We start from the raw sequence: 17,373 nt of genomic DNA, 5'->3' as shown, positions 1-17,373 counted from the left end.
AAGATATATCCACAGGAAAACAATTTTTTATTTACATAATAACATATAATATGTCCGTATATATATATATATATATATATATATATATATATGTTTTCTTTCTTTTGTATAATGTCTGTTTGTAATGAGAAAAATAATGAAAAAAAAACATTTATCTTGTTTTTTACAGAAAATAAATTGCGATTAAATTATACAATATTCTATATAATCATATTTTTTATACCATTATTATATTTATATATGACTATACATAAGCAATTTTTTCTTATTTCTCATCATTATTTTTTGCAAAAAAAAAAATGCAAACGTTATCTTTGATTATTTTTTAATTCTTTTTTTTTATTATTTTTCTTGCATAGATGAACAGAGATTGTACAAAAGAAAGCAAAATATATATGTATATATAGGTATATATATATATATATTTTTTTTTTTTATAATGTTAGATATAAATATCTATATGAAAAATTTTTTCTCAAGATAGCAAAAAGTTAAAATAGTTTAAATGTTACGCGCGTCTTGTAATCAGCGTATGCGTACAGGTCAAACGCGCATCCGCCATATTGGCGACAAGTTCGCGCCGCGTCGCGTTGTAAGGGCCTTGGCACATAGAAAAACTTAAGCAGTAAAACTTAAGCAGTAAGAAATCAACAGTATGGATTCGCTACCGCTTAGGGCCGTGCCTTAAGTTCTTGACTGTGATTGGCTGATTTGCTTACTGGTTGAGTTTTACTGCTTAAGTTTTTCTATGTGCCAAGGCCTTAAGAGGTCGAACTCCGGTATACCGTCTCACGTTTTTCATGTCTGTTACTCGTTAAAAGTGTCAGTTGCTCGCGAAGAACTGCAGGATATATCGGACAAGTATTGGATAATTATACTAATTCGCGTGAACGCACTGCTGTTTCTGTGGTTCGCGATATTCGATTTCGCTCTGGAGTTGCGAAGGTTACGGCGTTTTGTGGTCGGCACATATGCGCACAGGTCGAACGCGCAATGACGCGCATCCGCGTAGGCAGCGTCTTTCCTGCTTTTTACGACATTCGACTTTTCTTTGGTGTTGCAGCATCGAGATCGAGAATCGAGAGACGGAACGGGGTAACGACGGGATAACAGTTGGTAAGTAAATTTCGTCACTTTGCTTGTATGTCTAACCGATTTTACAAATTTTTATTGCGTATATTCATTAAAGACTTTATGACTCTTAAAGCGCAATTTTTTCGGGTTTGAAATAATTTTACCATAAAATAAAAATTTCCTCCGGATACATTAAACAATATCTCGTTTTTTTTTAAATTACTTTACATGTAATCTTAAATGTTAAAATTTTTAAGCATTCAATAGGATTATTGTATTAAAAAATTATTGCAAATTATATCTTATCTTAATATGAAGGTTATGTCTTAATTGATTATTATTATTATCTCTCTTTCAAATATATCTATTCATGTTCAGTGAATAGTCACTGATTCACAGTACTATTCACTGATTCAGATTTAGAGAGTATATGGTAAACTTATGTTATAGTTATCAACATTTTATGCGTATCTCTGGTACATTTTTCTCATTTAGGTTCTTGTTACGGGCTGTTTAAAAGATGTTTTAAGTAACTTACCCTGCACGTTTAATGTTTACGTTCGAAGGATCGTTCATGTAATTCATGTCGAAATACGGGAGCTCTTGTTGCATATTGAAAGGAAGTTTGTAGACTTGAGGTGGTTTTACCTCATTTACGTAGGCATCTATTTTGGCACTTGGATCGATCTTTTCAAGGGATACAACATGTTCATTCATTTTTTCCAAGGCTGCCACTATCGATTGATTGTACAGATGAACCTGTTACACAAATACTTGATAATTTATTTATACTCTTGGGTGTAAGGTTTTAATAAAAATTCGTATATTGCTTTATTTTATAATTAAAGAAAAAAATCAAGAAACTTGGTATAATAAAATGTAAATTGGTAAATATTGTTAATCATTAATTTATATTTTAATTTGTTTTTAAAAAATTTTTTGGAAAAATTGCTTGAAATTCTTGATAACATATTTGTTTTGTATTTAGAAGAAATAACAGACTGAAAGAAATTAATCTATGAATTTTATTTGAAAAAGAGATAATACCTGTTGCGATAATTGCACAAAATCTTGATATCGGGCTGCACGGTACCGTAGGAGGACTTGGAACACGCTTTTCGATCTCCATTTGCTGCAATAGAATTTGATGAAATCCTTCGTCTCTTGACTCATTTCTTCCTTGAGTAAAGGCCCCATTTCTTTTCTTACAATATGTCCTCTGTATGCTGAACAAGTATAATAATGAAGTATAAGCAACTGATTTATATAAATGATTATAAAATAAATATATTACATAAATATTTATAAACTTTTTGCGACGGGTTGTTAAACGTTTAATATACAAATTATAATTTATACCTATACATTGGCCGTTTAAATAACACATTTAAGCTCTTATAAAATTTTTTCAGGTTGCATCATAAATCCTGCTATATCTTGCACATTTTAAATTTACAAAAAAATAAAAACATTTTTTTAATTATCACATATAAGATTCTAAAAGAAGATAATTTCGTAATTGTAAAAATATATAATTAAAATATGAGCGCCAGGATTTGTTCATTTGGGAACATATTGTCGTGAAAAATATGTAAAGTACGTGAATCACATTTTACATAATCTTGATCCTTGGATCAATGTTATTTTCTATATATTTCAATACCTACTTTTCTGTATCATCAATGCCGCTTTTTCTTCAGTAAGTGAGTTATTTCTCTTGATTGACGCTTTCTTTACTAAAACAATGCACGTTATCGATTGAAACATTAAAAAATTTATAAAGGTATATATATATAATATATATGGGGCATTCCATGCCAACTCAACCAATGATTGTCCCCAACCATTTTTGATTTGGCCGAAATTTTTTTGTGTTTTTGTACTGAATGAAAATAGCTTCTATGATTTTTTTAGATTTTTATCTTTATTCATACTTAAGTTATGGATTTAAAAAAAATATGCAGTTTAAAATTTGGAAAATTTCAAATGCCTGTAACTTTAAGAAGAAAAAGATATTGTAAAAAATAAGGTGGTCTTTCTTTTCGTTTTTCACTGTACTTTTCGAAGAAAATATCGAAAAAATGTTTAATGGGCAATATGAGTGCATGTTTTTTTTAGGATTTAAGTAAAAAATGTTTGTTTTTCTCAGTGCGACCATTTTGATTTTTTTCAAAAAAATCTCAAATTCTAGACTTAATTTCGAAATTTTTAAGACGTATAAGAAAATGGGATTCCAATAACTTTGATTTTTTAAGGGACTTTTTCTTTATTTTTTTTCCAAAAATAATTTTTTTTAAATAAGATAGACTCTACCAATGGCTATCAAAAAATTTGATAAATTTATAGACAGCAATCCTGAAATTTCGATCTATAGGTAAAGAGAAAATTCGAATATTTTCTATTTTTTAATTGCATTTTTACTTATTTTTATTATTAAATTACTTTTTTTAATGGGATATTATAAATTGGTAAACTTTAACGGTTAGCATGTAACAATTAAATCTTATAGTTAATGAAAAAAACACGTATATTATCTGTGAAAATAGCAATCAGATTTATTTAAAAATAAAATAAATAAATAAAAATCAAAATTAAAGAAACATAAAATAAATAATAAATATATCAAAAAATTATGCCATATTATATAACAACGTTTATACTATTTATTTATTTTTATTTTTTGAAATTATTTTATGTGATTTTACATCATTAGATCAAGAGAATATTTTTACATTTAAATTTCCATTGTTATTAGGTATAACGCAATAAATTTTTTATGTGTCCGGTATAGATTTAACACGACTTGAAAAATGAAGAATTACTGAAACGTTATATAATATGGCATAATTTTTTGATATATTTATCATTTATTTTATGTTTATTTTTAATTTTGATTTTTATTTATTTATTTTATTTTTAAATAAATCTGATTGCTATTTTCACAGATAATATACGTGTTTTTTTTATTAACTATATGATTTAATTGTTATATGCTAACCGTTAAAGCTCCCCAATTTATAATATCCCATTAAAAAAAGTAATTTAATAATAAAAATAAGTAAAAATGCAATTAAAAAATAGAAAATATTCGAATTTTCTTTTTACCTATAGATCGAAATTTCAGGATTGCTGTCTGTAAATTTATCAAATTTTTTGATAGCCATCAGTAGAGTCTATCTTATTTAAAAAAAATTATTTGTGAAAAAAAATGAAGAAAAAGTCCCTAAAAAAATCAAAGTTATTGGAATCCCATTTTCTTATACGTCTTAAAAATTTCGAAATTAAGTCTAGAATTTGTAAGATTTTTTTGAAAAAAATCAAAACGGTCGCACTGAGAAAAACAAACATTTTTTACTTAAATCCTAAAAAAAAACAGTCATATTGCCCATTAAACATTTTTTCAATATTTTCTTCGAGAAGTACAGTGAAAAACAAAAAGAAAGACCACCTTATTTTTTACAATATCTTTTTTCTTCTTAAAGTTACAGGCATTTGAAATTTTCCAAATTTTAAACTGCATTTTTTTTTTAAATCCATAACTTAAGTTTGAGTAGAGATAAAAATCTAAAAAAAATCATGGAAGCTACTTTCATTCAGTACAAAAACACAATAAAATTTCGGCCAAATCAAAAATGGTCGAGGACAATCATTGGTTGAGTTGGCATGGAATGCCTCATATATATATATTTATTTATATATGTGTAATATACATTTATTAAACTATAAATAGTTGACAAATCGCGATTTATTCGATCGGAAATTTACTTACCAATTTCTTTCTTGATATTACACATTTTCGAGGCAATATTTTTACGCGCTAGAAAGGCACGCATCATGCATTGAACCTTTATGATTTTTTTTACTTGAGTTTCATATAAGTGCGATAAATATTCCTCATTGTAGTACTTTAAGAAAACCTTGGTCTTGCCGATAATCCAGCCTTCCATTTTTAATCTGATCAAAAGTAATCTGCAGTTATCTTTCGTCATCTCTACCGTTTCGTCAAAGTCGAAGGCTAGAAACTTGTATCTGTAATTAAAAACAGCGGTCTTTGCATTTCATAAAACGAAAACGTACATACATGTAATAGAAAAGTATTAATTGTTGCTGGTTGTGTATCATATTATTTCAACGAGTTCTTATTCATTTAGCTTATTATATTCAAGTCAATAAACACATTATTTCTCTGCAGCTTACTGTATTTAATCGAAAATATTATTTTTATAAGACAATTGAATTACCTTCGAAGAAATTCTTGGAACGGTACTCTGTATGGATACCCGCGTCGTCTGGCTTTCGCGGTATCAAGAACTGCTAACGCCCTGATTTGTTGTTTGACGATTTCGCGGTAAAAGCTGCGAGGAGCATCCTCGAGATCGGAGCGTATGCATCTGACAAAATGTGTGCCGCCCACGCCTATCGCGAGATTTTTCAAAATTTCGAGACTCGTCGCTCTGAACGTTGACGAGCATGTTCGCATCTTGCGCGACTGTGAGTACTGTCCTCTGGACGCAGTGTTATATTTCTGTTGAATTTAAAAAGAAAGGTTTCGTTATGCTGTAAACTAAAGGATTAATTTTCGTGGAAAGTGTTTTGTCTTCAAGTGCTTTTAACGTTAAAATTAACGTTTAAAATAAAGAATGCTTCGAATTATTTGGAAATCGAATTGATCAAATAATATCTGTCATTGAAATTAAAAGATAGGGATATTAAATATATATCTTGAGATATAACAAGAGATATGTCTATTTGCAATCATTTCACCTACTCGTAACATAGAAGACTCTTGCATAAGAGTACTCCATTTCTTTTTCGACGTCTTCTTCGCCGCGAGACAATGTTCGTGAACGATCGTCAGGTTTCCCGACTTGGTTAGCTTGTTAGTGAACATCTGCTTGACTGCATCGTGCGAAGAGAATCTCATCGTGCCGATCATCTCCGGCGGTATGAAGTCTCGATTTTTCGTGGCAATTTCGCTGGCGTCGTATATCAGCTTACCGGTGTAATGTGTGACCGTGAACTCGTGCGAACTCACCGGTTTCACGTGGATGCCACGTTTATGTTCTTTAATCCTCTCGAGAATATACTGAGCGTCTTGCATTTGCCGTGAAGCGTCATCGATAATGTGAAAGAGGCCAGCTTCTTTGCTCATTAGTTGATCAACCGCTTCCTTATTATCGTAAAAGCGTAATCGTTGCATGGGTATATCCTCCTCTTCTTGTTCTTGCTGAAATCGTAAAAGAGAGTACTCAATACTTCTAAATTCTTTTATTTAGTATGTAATTGTTAATAAATTTTTTTAGCTTATTGCTGATATGATTTACAGCTATGCAGAAAGTTTTTATGATTGTAACTTAATTAATTCTAAAAGACGCGAGTGGATTTTAATGTAATAGCATATATTCAACAGACAGAGACTAAAACAAAATCTTATAAATTTGTTGTGAGCTCATATGTTTTAACATATTATTTATTAGAAATTTACCATTTCCCAAGCGAATACTCTTTGATTATAATAATATTGCATTTGTTCGTTTAACGTATTCACCAATAGTTGTTCCAGCCGATTTACTGAGAAACATTCGAGTCCAAAGTGATCAAGGATGCTGATGGAATATTTATCGCCACTGAAGAATAAAAATAGAAATTAAAAAATTATCGATACAAAATCTTTATCAATATTTTTATTCTTGTGGTCTGCATTTCCATGAAATCTTCGCGTAACTTACTAAAGGCTACGAGTCATTGAAAGTTTATAGTTAATGATGTTGATTATCCAATCTACTAAACGCTGATAAAGAGTGTTTGCTAAGACATCTCGTGCCTCTTTCGCTTCTTCGCAAGTGTGCTTTTTACGTATCGCTGATCCCTTCACGATCAAGCAGTAATTAACGAGAGCCCAAATAAATTTCTTCGAGTCCAAGCCAAGAAGTTCTGCCACTGCGATTCGAAACAGCTGATTAGTTTTTACATCTCATGAACAAGTAAATATTTTAACGGGATTTAATATACTAAAATAAACCTCTCGCATTGACGAATTAAAGTTTTCGAATTCAAGTTTTTACCTCTGTTAGCAATTTCGCTGTTGTCCAACTCAGCCTCTCCGTTATTGCCTTCAACGAATCGAATCTCTCCGAGCATCAGAATGGCTGCGAGAATTTTCCAAATAGTCTCGCAATGCTCCTCCATGTCCATAAACTTAAAACAATCCCTAAGTTTCTCGAGTTTAACCGCGTTGTTTTGCGGATCATTTCTCACTTTGAACGCTCGTTTTTTTTCGGTGCTTTTATCGGTTATTCTGAGGTATCGAAGTTTTCTACCACTTGGTAAGAAATACGTTTTCAAATTTTCTGATGCCTCGAGACCGTCGTAAAAGTAGTAAAAAATATGAAAGTTTGATTGATTTCTGAAAAAATACTTTTTTGTTATGAAATGTTAGCACATACTTTTGCGAATTATTATTTTCTATTTCTTGTTTTATCATTTTTAATATTAATTAGATTATTATTACAGTTAATTAGAGAAGATGTCATTTTCGGTCGGACTGGATCTTGCTAGTCTAATAATAATATTTCTGTGAATTTTGTTTTAATTCGATTATATTCTAATTTATTTTATTATTTTTATTATTTATTTTTATAATTCATATAATTTTATTATTTTATTACATTATTTCTGTATTTTCTCGAATTATGTAAAAAAATTATAAGAAGTATTGCTTATTTCGGTCATATATGCCTGTATAATAGTAACCCATTATACATGGGAATATAGAATGCAATATATATTCTTTGGTGCTTCATACTTCAATTTGTGCTATACTTTGCAAAACTGAAAATCTCTAAAAGATTAGAGATCTTCAGCTAAAAGACTCGCTAAAAGTCCGCGTAGTATATTATGTTGAAAAAAAATAATTTCTTTCAAGGTAAGTAAATTATACCTGTCGCGAGTCGAAACGCGCCATTTTTCCAACTGATACAGCCATAATATTGCCCCCGATGCTTTGCCGGTTGACCCGAAAGTCGTCTGTATTTGCAATATGCATCTGGTTGAATTAGCATTCAGCGGTGTCGCCGCGTTTGCAAAAGCATGAATAATTTTTATAGCTCGCAGCACTCTCGCTCCGGTATCGTGCAGACCCTGAAAGTAAAAAGATGTAAATAACTTTCCTTGTAATTTCGTTTATATATCGTTAATACGGTCGCATCGAGCTCACTTTTCCGAGGAACATAAGGTGCTCCACTAGATGCAGCATATTCGTCGTTTTCCCGGAGTTACTTTCACCGGCTAGCAAAATGTGCTGAGCTTCTTCGTTAAGCATGACATCTTGAAACGCGCTATCCGCTACGGAATAGATATGGGGAGCATTATCCGATCGTGATTTGCATTGATATTTTGCGTGATCCTGCAAATAAAATTATTCATGTTTTTGTTATATAATTTATAATGGTATATGTAGTTTGCAATCTTATTATGATTGACAAGTTTCCGTTCTTTTATTATAAAATAGCACTATTTGATGTGCACGTGAAATTACAAATAAAATCTGAAGATAAATCAAAAAGTATATAGGTGTAATTTCTGCAAACTGATTATAGACACAAAAATATTGCATTGACATTTTGCGTGATGCTGCAAATAAAATTATTCATGTTTATGTTATACAATTTATAATGATGTATGTATAGTTTGCAATCTTATTATTGAACACACATGATTGACAAGTTTCTGCTTTTTTATCATGAAACAGCAATATTTGATATGCACGTGAAATTATACATAAAATCTGAAGATAAATTAAAAAATACAACTGCATTTGTTATTTCTTGCTAATTGATTATAGACACAAAAATATTGCTTGTAAATTTTAATGTAATAATTATTCTTGTTTTTTCAACATTTTTTTATTACATTAATATTTTTTCTATCTGTTATTCTTTAATGATGAAAGTTTTAATATTGGTTTCGAGAAAGAGATAAGCGCAACGATGTCATTTTTGTTAACGATTAAACTTTGTCAGAAAATCGATGTTCTAACATCAGACTTACGTGAACACCGTAAATATCGTGCTCCTCGTTCGGGTTGAGTATCAATAAAATGTCGCCGATAAACGTGTGATATTCACCTCGCCGCAGTTTCTCGCGAAGTTCGTCCAAGATGATGTCTTCAGTCAGGATATCCAGTGCCGCTAAGTCCTCCATGAACATTTGTTCCGGTGGCTCATCCTGATGAATCTATCCAGCCAATTAAGATTTTCTTTTAACACATAAAAGTCCATCATTTGCAGTTCAGCTTGTGTTTTTTTGTGCGAGTCGTTACCTTCAAGAAACCTTTACGAAGTATCGATTCCGCTTTTCTTTGTTGTCTGCCCTTCTCCGAGAGATCCATTGACAGCGCTTTGATCTCTTGCGTCAGCTGAAAAATCATGTTGTGTATATTTAATCTTTTGATTTTCATAACAATTTACATCAGTTAATTATTACATCGAATATTTGCAGACTCTAAAAGAGAAAAGACAGATCGAAACTGCCTTATTTATAAGATGTTATGAAAAGTTATGGAAAGTTTAAAATAAAAAAATATTTTATTAAAGATGTTAATTACTCTTAATGAAAAATCAATTTTATTATTGCAATTTCTATTATCTTTAATAATTAATCAATCGAGTTTTAAAACATAAAAAACCGAATTTATGCATTTAGGAATTTTGATGGCTTATATTGACAACTTTATAATCATGCGCTGTACCTATAATCTGCCTTTTCTAATTCATAGTCTACGTTGCATTAAAATCGTATATTACAGGATAATCGTTTTCGGGTAGCTCCGACAGAAAGGGATGCTCGATGATCTCCATCATGTACGGCCTGTTCTCGGGATTCTTTTCGAGGCATCTGAAACGGACGTGTAAGCTCTCACGTTATTTCGTTCGCGAGTTCGCGACGTTCGTTTGTAATAAAGAGATTTTCATATTCTATCCGGTCACGTACTCCGAAATGAAGTCATTGAAATTCTTCGACCAGTTGGCGGGTCGGTAGAGAGTCGGCGGTGGATTCCGGACGATCTGGAAGAGCGCACGAGTCGGATGCATGTCCTCGAACGGTGCTTTGCCGTCGGCCAGTTCTATCGCCGTGATGCCGATCGCCCATACGTCGACTCGGCTGCCGTATCCGCTGTCGGCTCCGCTGTCTTTCCCACCAATCATTTCTGGCGCCATCCAGGACGGTGAGCCTATGTAGGTGCGCCTTTTTTCGAGTTCGCTTTTCATCGTCCTCGAGAGCCCAAAATCCACTAATTTCACTTCGCCTTCCTTCGTCAGAACGATATTGCTGCCACGGACATCTCTGTGGATCACGTTGTGCTCGTGCAAGTGGATCAAAGCCTGAGAAAGAAAACACAATGTGTAATATCTGGTTTTAGTATTGTCGTTGCGTACAAGATCTATTTTATGAAGTTGAGAAATTATTATTAATAAGATTTAGAAGCACATAGACGAAAGATTGTTAGAACAGTTAAATTATATTCTCAGGGGTAAAACTTGTTATACGTGTTATTAATTTAGCAATAGAGAGAATATTTGGTGGTGCTAAAGATTTTTTTTTAAATTGAAAACTGCAAAGTGCTATAAATATTATATAGCACTTCGTGCAATGTTCTGAGATCGCAGACTCGAATTTAAGAACAACACGAACGTAGTATCTTCGAGATACGGCGATGCAGAAGAGAAGTTGGCAACTCGGCACCTTCAGCGTCTTGCGAGAATCATCTTTATAGATTTACTGCAAATTGAACAATCTATAATTTGTGGCCGTGCTCACAGCGCGTAACAAGCGCGGGTCAGTGAGCAGTTCCGACGTGGCATGGGCATGAAATCATTAATACCTGGTTCATCAGCAAGTCGCTTCAAAGCCACACTCCGAAGCTAAAGCTAAGCTACCTTGCGAAGTGGCTCATTATAAACGCGGAATTTTTCATTTATTTCCCGCGGATCTACAATTTATTTTTAATTTATTTTTACGTATATTTGATAATTTTTTTATTAATTATAGTTTTAATTAATCAAAGAATACAATTATTTTTGTCTCTGATGTAAATTTCCATTTGAGTTCTTCGTATATCAGGCTTATTGATGTCAATATCAGACAATAATAATAAATTTGAATTATTTATATATTAATGTTTTTTAAATAAATTTATGTAACAAATTATTACTTGTATGAAATTTATATTTCACTGGATAGTGCATTCGACGATGTTTCGACAAATAAGACAGAAAAATAGGAAATACCGCTAATGAATGTTCGTTGACCGGGCAGTACATAAGAAATAGTTACAAGGGTAAGGAGGGAACTTTCAAAGGACGAACGAATTGTTAATTGGCGGATAAAGATTAAACGGGATATAACGATCGTGCAGAAGAAGCATACTGGTAGTCTCCATTCGTCTCTCGTTCTTTATCCATTTCCCGTGCTCTCTTTGTGTTTCTGTTTCGAGCACTGTGTGCGCTTGCTGCGTACTTATCTTCGCGGGCATTTATTTCGCGTGTAATTTGCCGGCATTAAACGTCAGCGTGGTCTGATTTACCGCACGAGTGACCGTGGACGAATCGCTACCGGGCCCATGGAACACGTATCTGCGAGGAAAGAGCATAGAGGAGAGAACGGGAGGAGGAAAAAGAAAGAGAGAGACGGGAGGGTTGCGTGCAGTTTCCAAGGTGGAAAAGGAACGGCGTCGGGGCAATCGGGGAGGTGAGGAGAAAGGGCGGGGAGCGCTGGAGCCCAGTGGCGAAGGGCATCGGATTGTGCGTGCACGGGGCATACCCGAAAGGTAGACCCACATAATGATTTACTGACAAACTGCTTGGATCGTAAATATTACCGCCGTGAGCCATGAGCCACTCGCGAGAGAAAGAATACTGGGCCCATTACACGTTGTGCCCTTTCGCCGCGCTTCCTCGGTGAACTTATGGGGGAAGAAGTGGTTTTCGAGAGAAATATCTTTTTCTCATTTGATGAGAAAACCTTCGTCAATCAATGATACTGCATGACATTTTCGATCGTTATAATTATTATTATAAACTTTAGAATCAGAAAAATTTTTACACATATTTACGTATACCCATGCACAATTACATATGCCTTCTGTGTTATCATTTATTTTATTACTTATCAAATATAAACCCATTACCTTTTCTTTACAATTTTATTTTGTTAATATAAAAAATAATATTTCTTTCCTTTTTTATTCCATGATATCCTTTCAAGATTTAATAATTAACTACGCTGCACTTCTTCCTGTTAAATATATAAAACTATATTAATATCTATATCTAGAACGTGTTACAAAAGCGTCAATTAACTGGAAATCAACGGTTGTCGATTTATTTTAGCTTACCTGCATACAAGGGAATAATCAATTTGAATTTAATGCGTTTGTCATTAATGTATGAAAATTGTTTAATGCGTAAACGGGAACTCTCTAAATTTCTTGGAGTGGAATCTCACTCCAAAAGAGTGAGATCCCACTCTTACAAATAATGAAAATACTGCCAGTCTAAATAGAGCGAATTTTCACTTTGCGAAAGAGTGCTTATTCACTTTTTATTTGGAGTGATTGTTCAACTCTGGAAAGAGTGACATGTTTCACTGAATAATTATTCACCCGACATAAAAAAAATTATTTATTTCGAAATTTTATTACTATTTTTTAACTAAATTTGTTTCTTAAGATGCTGTCTATGATTATAAATATTTACTCGTATTTGAAAAACACACTTACCTTGGTGGGATTCGAACTCGGGACCTCTGCATCGTGAGCCAACTGCCTTACGTGGTAGACTACTTCTTAATTTGATGTAAGCGTGTATATATGGTCTACATATATCACAACCAGCGCAAATAAATAATTTTTCAAAAATCATCTTAAGAAACAAATTCAGTTTAAAAAGAGTAATAAAATTTTGAATTAGATATATGATATAATATTTCTTAATGTCGGGTGAATGTCAGAAACCAGTGCCGGATCATTATGAAATTTTGTGTTCGTAAATATATTCGTAAATAATCGGGGCCTTATGTTATGTAAGGCCATCCCTAACAAATTTCTACACAGGAACAATTGAACACGCGGGAAGCGGGAAGCGGGAAGGCGATTTCACTTCAAGTTGGAGTGAAGTTTGGAGTGATGACTTCACTCGAAGCGGGAAGCGGGAAGGCGATTTCACTTCAAGTTGGAGTGAAATTTGGAGTGACAACTTCACTCTAACAACTTCACTTTAAAAATCAGAGTGAAACTCAACTCTTTTTACCTTAGAGTAAATAAATTCACTCTATTGGAGCGAATATTCACTCTTTTTGAGTGAACTGGTCAGTAACTCCATGTTTAGAGTGAAAATTTCACTCCAAAAAATTTAGAGAGAATATATGTATATGTTTTCTACGCTGAAGAGAGTGTAGACGATGCTGTAATGTAGTCTTGTTATTCCTGTACTACTACTCGTTTATCTTGTGCCGGTGTACGGACTACGGAATAAACGACAGTAATGATATGTTTTAAGCGCCGCTTAAAACACTTATGCTGTATTAGTCATGACACTGTGCTGCAATGTATTGGTCTATAGTTACGATGTTGTAGTTGAATAATCATAATATATTATGGAACAGAGGTACAGTCAATAGACAAATCTGTGTGGATAGATAGAAATTATCATATTATATTAACAAACAAAAACAAATCAGTTTTTTATATTTAACTATATAAAAATCTTCGTTTCTAATTACTTCTTCGTTATTACCTGAAGCTTTATTTTTAAATAAAATTTCTCTTCTGGTGATTTTTTACAATATCGAAATAATAAAATAAAAGACATATCAAAAAACTGTATTATTCTGTTGATCAAATAAAATATTATTGATATCATAGTAATAAATAATATCGTTTGCTGATTAGTTTAATTATTTCGTTCTTCCAAGCATTTGAAACACCTGACGTCTTTATTACAGCTAATTTTATTCTGCGCGCGCATAAATGATAAATAAAGAAATAAATAGTCAAATGCAGAGACGTAATGAGCAAGGAAAAATCAGTGACACACGAACAAAACGGAAATGGTCACTTAAGTTTCATCCTGTGGCGTGCATCGGCCATTCGCTTTTTTCGATTCTTGTCTTTATTTTCCCGTCTATATATACATGTGGCTTCTTAAGTTCGTTGAGAAATGAGCACGATATCCTCACCAATTATCCGACCTCCTAGGAGAAACCGGAATCATGGAAGGTAGTATCATTGTAAATAAGCGAATCCGTTTTCCGTGACCATTAACTATATTAAGCAAAATCATAGCAATTTATGAAACCGAAGGGTGTTTAGCTCTTCGTATCCCATTCCTCCTTCACCTTTTTTCCCGTTTTCTTCCTCTTTGTCTCCTCTGCTTTTGTTTTTCTTTATTCGGGTGTTATTCGAATCTCAGTTTGTGCTTTATTTACGTCATTTCGACTCGGTTCGTCATTCACCACATCAGTTTTTGCTTGTTTCTTTCTCGAAACTTATGGAAAAATTAACGGCACGTACGTCTTACGTTTTATGATTGTCGTAAACAAGGGTAATTTTCAATTAATGCGGCGGTTTAAATTTATTGCGATGTTAACTATATTACTCATTAATATTAATAATGATCAAAACAAAAATAAATATTTATACGCTGATTATGAATTACGCGAATTCATTAGGTTATTGCCTTGTTATTGTAAATGAGATAATTAATTTACTTACTTACTTTTTATTAAGTTAATTACTAATTTATTTACATAAACAGTACAAAGATATATTTTTTCTTTTTCCTTCAGAATTCATTATTATAAGACTGAAATAATTAGTTCGATATTTTCAACAAAATGCATATATATACCCCCCCTATATGTGTTATAACATTTTGATAAAAATATTGAATTAATTATTTCATTTTTATAGTAAAATACATATGAATTAATTCTGAAAGAAAAATTAAATATATCTTTTTACTGTTTATATCAAGAAAATTTGTATACAACAATGGAATTAAAATATTTTGTCAAATTCATATAGTTTACAATATTTTTATATGTGTGTATAATGGCGTGTCATTATTCTATAATTATTCGCGTATAATCGTTGTGTAAATTTTTATTTCTGTAAATAGTTCTGCAACATCCCCCCTTTAGAATTTCAGTCATTTATCGCATAGTTATTCTAATTATGAGTCGCATTTTTGTAAAGTCGCGAAATACCCCGCTTTTTCTGTGTCTTGTAATTGCACAGCGCGAACATACTTCGGCGCCAATGCGTTTTCTGTAATCAGAGGGGTAACCTGCCGCAAGATAAAAGCATCGTCGGGACATACCATCGAACATAATTATATCGTAATAACGCGACTATTGCCGTGGCTATAGATCTACCTACTATTATCATTTCTGTCGGTTCACCAGTGCGCGCTCTGTCATGCAAGTAATATTTATTACGCTCTCTGTATCAAGAAAGGGAGGAAGGAAACAGAATGACGAGGGATAGCGAGGGGTACGGTGAGGGGTAGATTGCGGCACAATTTTGCTGGACATTCCGCGACGGCCACCTTTCTCAGCTACCGACTCATATACCTTCTCGTACCCGAGCAAAAACTAATTACCTTGCTCGGGCTTACCTCTTTTCGGTTAGTCAGATATATTCGCGTTATAACATCAATGATTTATTATTAATCTTATGTCTTATGCAAAACGTGCCACTTACCTAGGATCTTTCGATCATTTATCTTCGTTAATTAATTTGGTTCCTGTTGTATTATGTTTTTCTAAAGGATATTTCGGCTATCTACAGTGTTACTTTAATTTATATAATGTCGTTTTAGCTATACTGCCTACGAGTGAGTCTTTTACGTACAAGACATGGCAAAATAATAATGTAAATAATACAAATTGAGAAAAATTGCATCATAAGAAAATATTGCGGAATATACCATTCAACAATATGATGTATATCTCGTGTAAAAAAGTATATATATCATAATATATATATATATATTACGTAACAGGAAACTTACCCTGATCACTTCCCTTAAGATGAAGGCAATATGTTCTTCTCGTATTCTTTTGTCACTTGCGATCATCCCACGAACGAGATCCGTGACTGTTCCACCTTCGCAGAGCTATAACATATAAATAATGCCATGTTGTTAGTTATAATTATAATCATACATTTGAGCTAAAAATAACCTAAGTTATTATAGATGAAAAGAGTTAGCAGCAAAATTGTGCTCATTTATTGAATTTGAGCTTAAACTCGTCATAAATGTTATGAGCGATTCACCGCTTATAAGATAACTGTTGTGTAACAATTGTTAACTTTTTTTTACTTATGATGTAATTGTGTAACATGAGATTGATGTGTTAATTGAAATGCCATTCTAATTGCGGAAGTAATTTGAGTCGGTGGACGGGGGTTTAGAATTAAGTTTTATGTGTGTGTGTTTGTCTTCCACAAGCCTTGGGGTAAAATATCTGTACGAAAACTTCCACTCTGGTAATTTCTGAATGATTCTTTATTTAATTATAGATTTTACGAAAGTTAATTCAGGCAGAAAAAGACTCTCGTAATCCATTTCTCTAGAAATTAAGCATCTGAAGAACTTATAATCAAAAAGTGTAATAAACTTCGCGCATATGTCTACAATTACACGAAGCGTGCGGTAATTATGAGTAAACGTGATCCAACGCTTCATATATTACATTACCCTATATAGACTGTCTCATGTGAGAGAATCACGGATTGTAACAGATTCAACTCTTCTCTTTCACACAGATTTAATACAGATTTTTCCAAGCTTCATGCTTTCTTCGTTAAATTAAAAGTTTGATTGTTTTCATAGGATTATATTTTTATAAAATGTTCGCTTGAACATTATATGTTATTTAATTGCGATTTAACTTTAGCAAAACTGAACGGTTCTGCGTTCAGTTTTGCTAAAAATTAAATTGCAATTAAATAACATTTTATTCATATGTGACGATGAAGAACCTCTTTCTCGAATTTTTCCAGCAGAAGTAGAGTCGCGCAAGGCGTTATTGGGCCTTACATTCGCGCCAATAAAACTCGCTCGATATGAAATATCACCGGCGATAAATCCTTGCCACATTGTCGTTGCATGTCTCTTTCTCATTCTCTCTCTTTTCCTCTTTGAGATCTCGGCGCTCGTTTCTGCCTGAGCCGACTTAAAGCCGATTGACTTACAAAACTGCTATTCGGTCCGCGCTGCACCGTCGACGAGATGC

The 17,373-nt window shown here is 32.7% G+C and overlaps 2 protein-coding genes across 9 annotated transcripts in view; one reads left to right on the top strand and one right to left on the bottom strand.

The window, feature by feature from the left end:
- The window catches only part of Ninac (STKc_myosinIII_N_like and MYSc_Myo21 domain-containing protein ninaC), a 29,107-nt gene that overhangs the window by 2,916 nt on the left and 8,818 nt on the right, over positions 1-17,373 (bottom strand). For all 8 annotated transcript variants that reach the window (XM_071771797.1, XM_071771801.1, XM_071771804.1 and 5 more), the window contains 16 exons: positions 16,146-16,250; positions 10,066-10,457; positions 9,879-9,969; positions 9,395-9,490; positions 9,124-9,309; positions 8,291-8,479; positions 8,015-8,214; positions 7,140-7,480; positions 6,804-7,014; positions 6,560-6,701; positions 5,843-6,301; positions 5,316-5,599; positions 4,844-5,103; positions 2,742-2,810; positions 2,122-2,300; positions 1,613-1,833 (listed from right to left, as the gene is read on the bottom strand). In XM_071771797.1, coding sequence (XP_071627898.1) covers positions 1,613-1,833; positions 2,122-2,300; positions 2,742-2,810; positions 4,844-5,103; positions 5,316-5,599; positions 5,843-6,301; positions 6,560-6,701; positions 6,804-7,014; positions 7,140-7,480; positions 8,015-8,214; positions 8,291-8,479; positions 9,124-9,309; positions 9,395-9,490; positions 9,879-9,969; positions 10,066-10,457; positions 16,146-16,250 — 3,425 coding nt within the window. The remainder of the gene's footprint in view (positions 1-1,612; positions 1,834-2,121; positions 2,301-2,741; positions 2,811-4,843; positions 5,104-5,315; positions 5,600-5,842; positions 6,302-6,559; positions 6,702-6,803; positions 7,015-7,139; positions 7,481-8,014; positions 8,215-8,290; positions 8,480-9,123; positions 9,310-9,394; positions 9,491-9,878; positions 9,970-10,065; positions 10,458-16,145; positions 16,251-17,373) is intronic.
- Positions 345-17,373, top strand: part of LOC139809129 (protein Wnt-6) — a 132,858-nt gene continuing 115,829 nt past the window's right edge. The window contains exon 1 of the mRNA XM_071771809.1: positions 345-1,116. The gene's annotated coding sequence lies outside the window, so the exon portion shown is untranslated. The remainder of the gene's footprint in view (positions 1,117-17,373) is intronic.

Source organism: Temnothorax longispinosus, chromosome 2 (assembly GCF_030848805.1).
Source record: "Temnothorax longispinosus isolate EJ_2023e chromosome 2, Tlon_JGU_v1, whole genome shotgun sequence".
Classification (NCBI taxonomy): Eukaryota; Metazoa; Arthropoda; class Insecta; order Hymenoptera; family Formicidae; genus Temnothorax; species Temnothorax longispinosus.
Note: the sequence above shows the minus strand (reverse complement) of the source record. Positions and strands in the feature narration are given on the sequence as shown.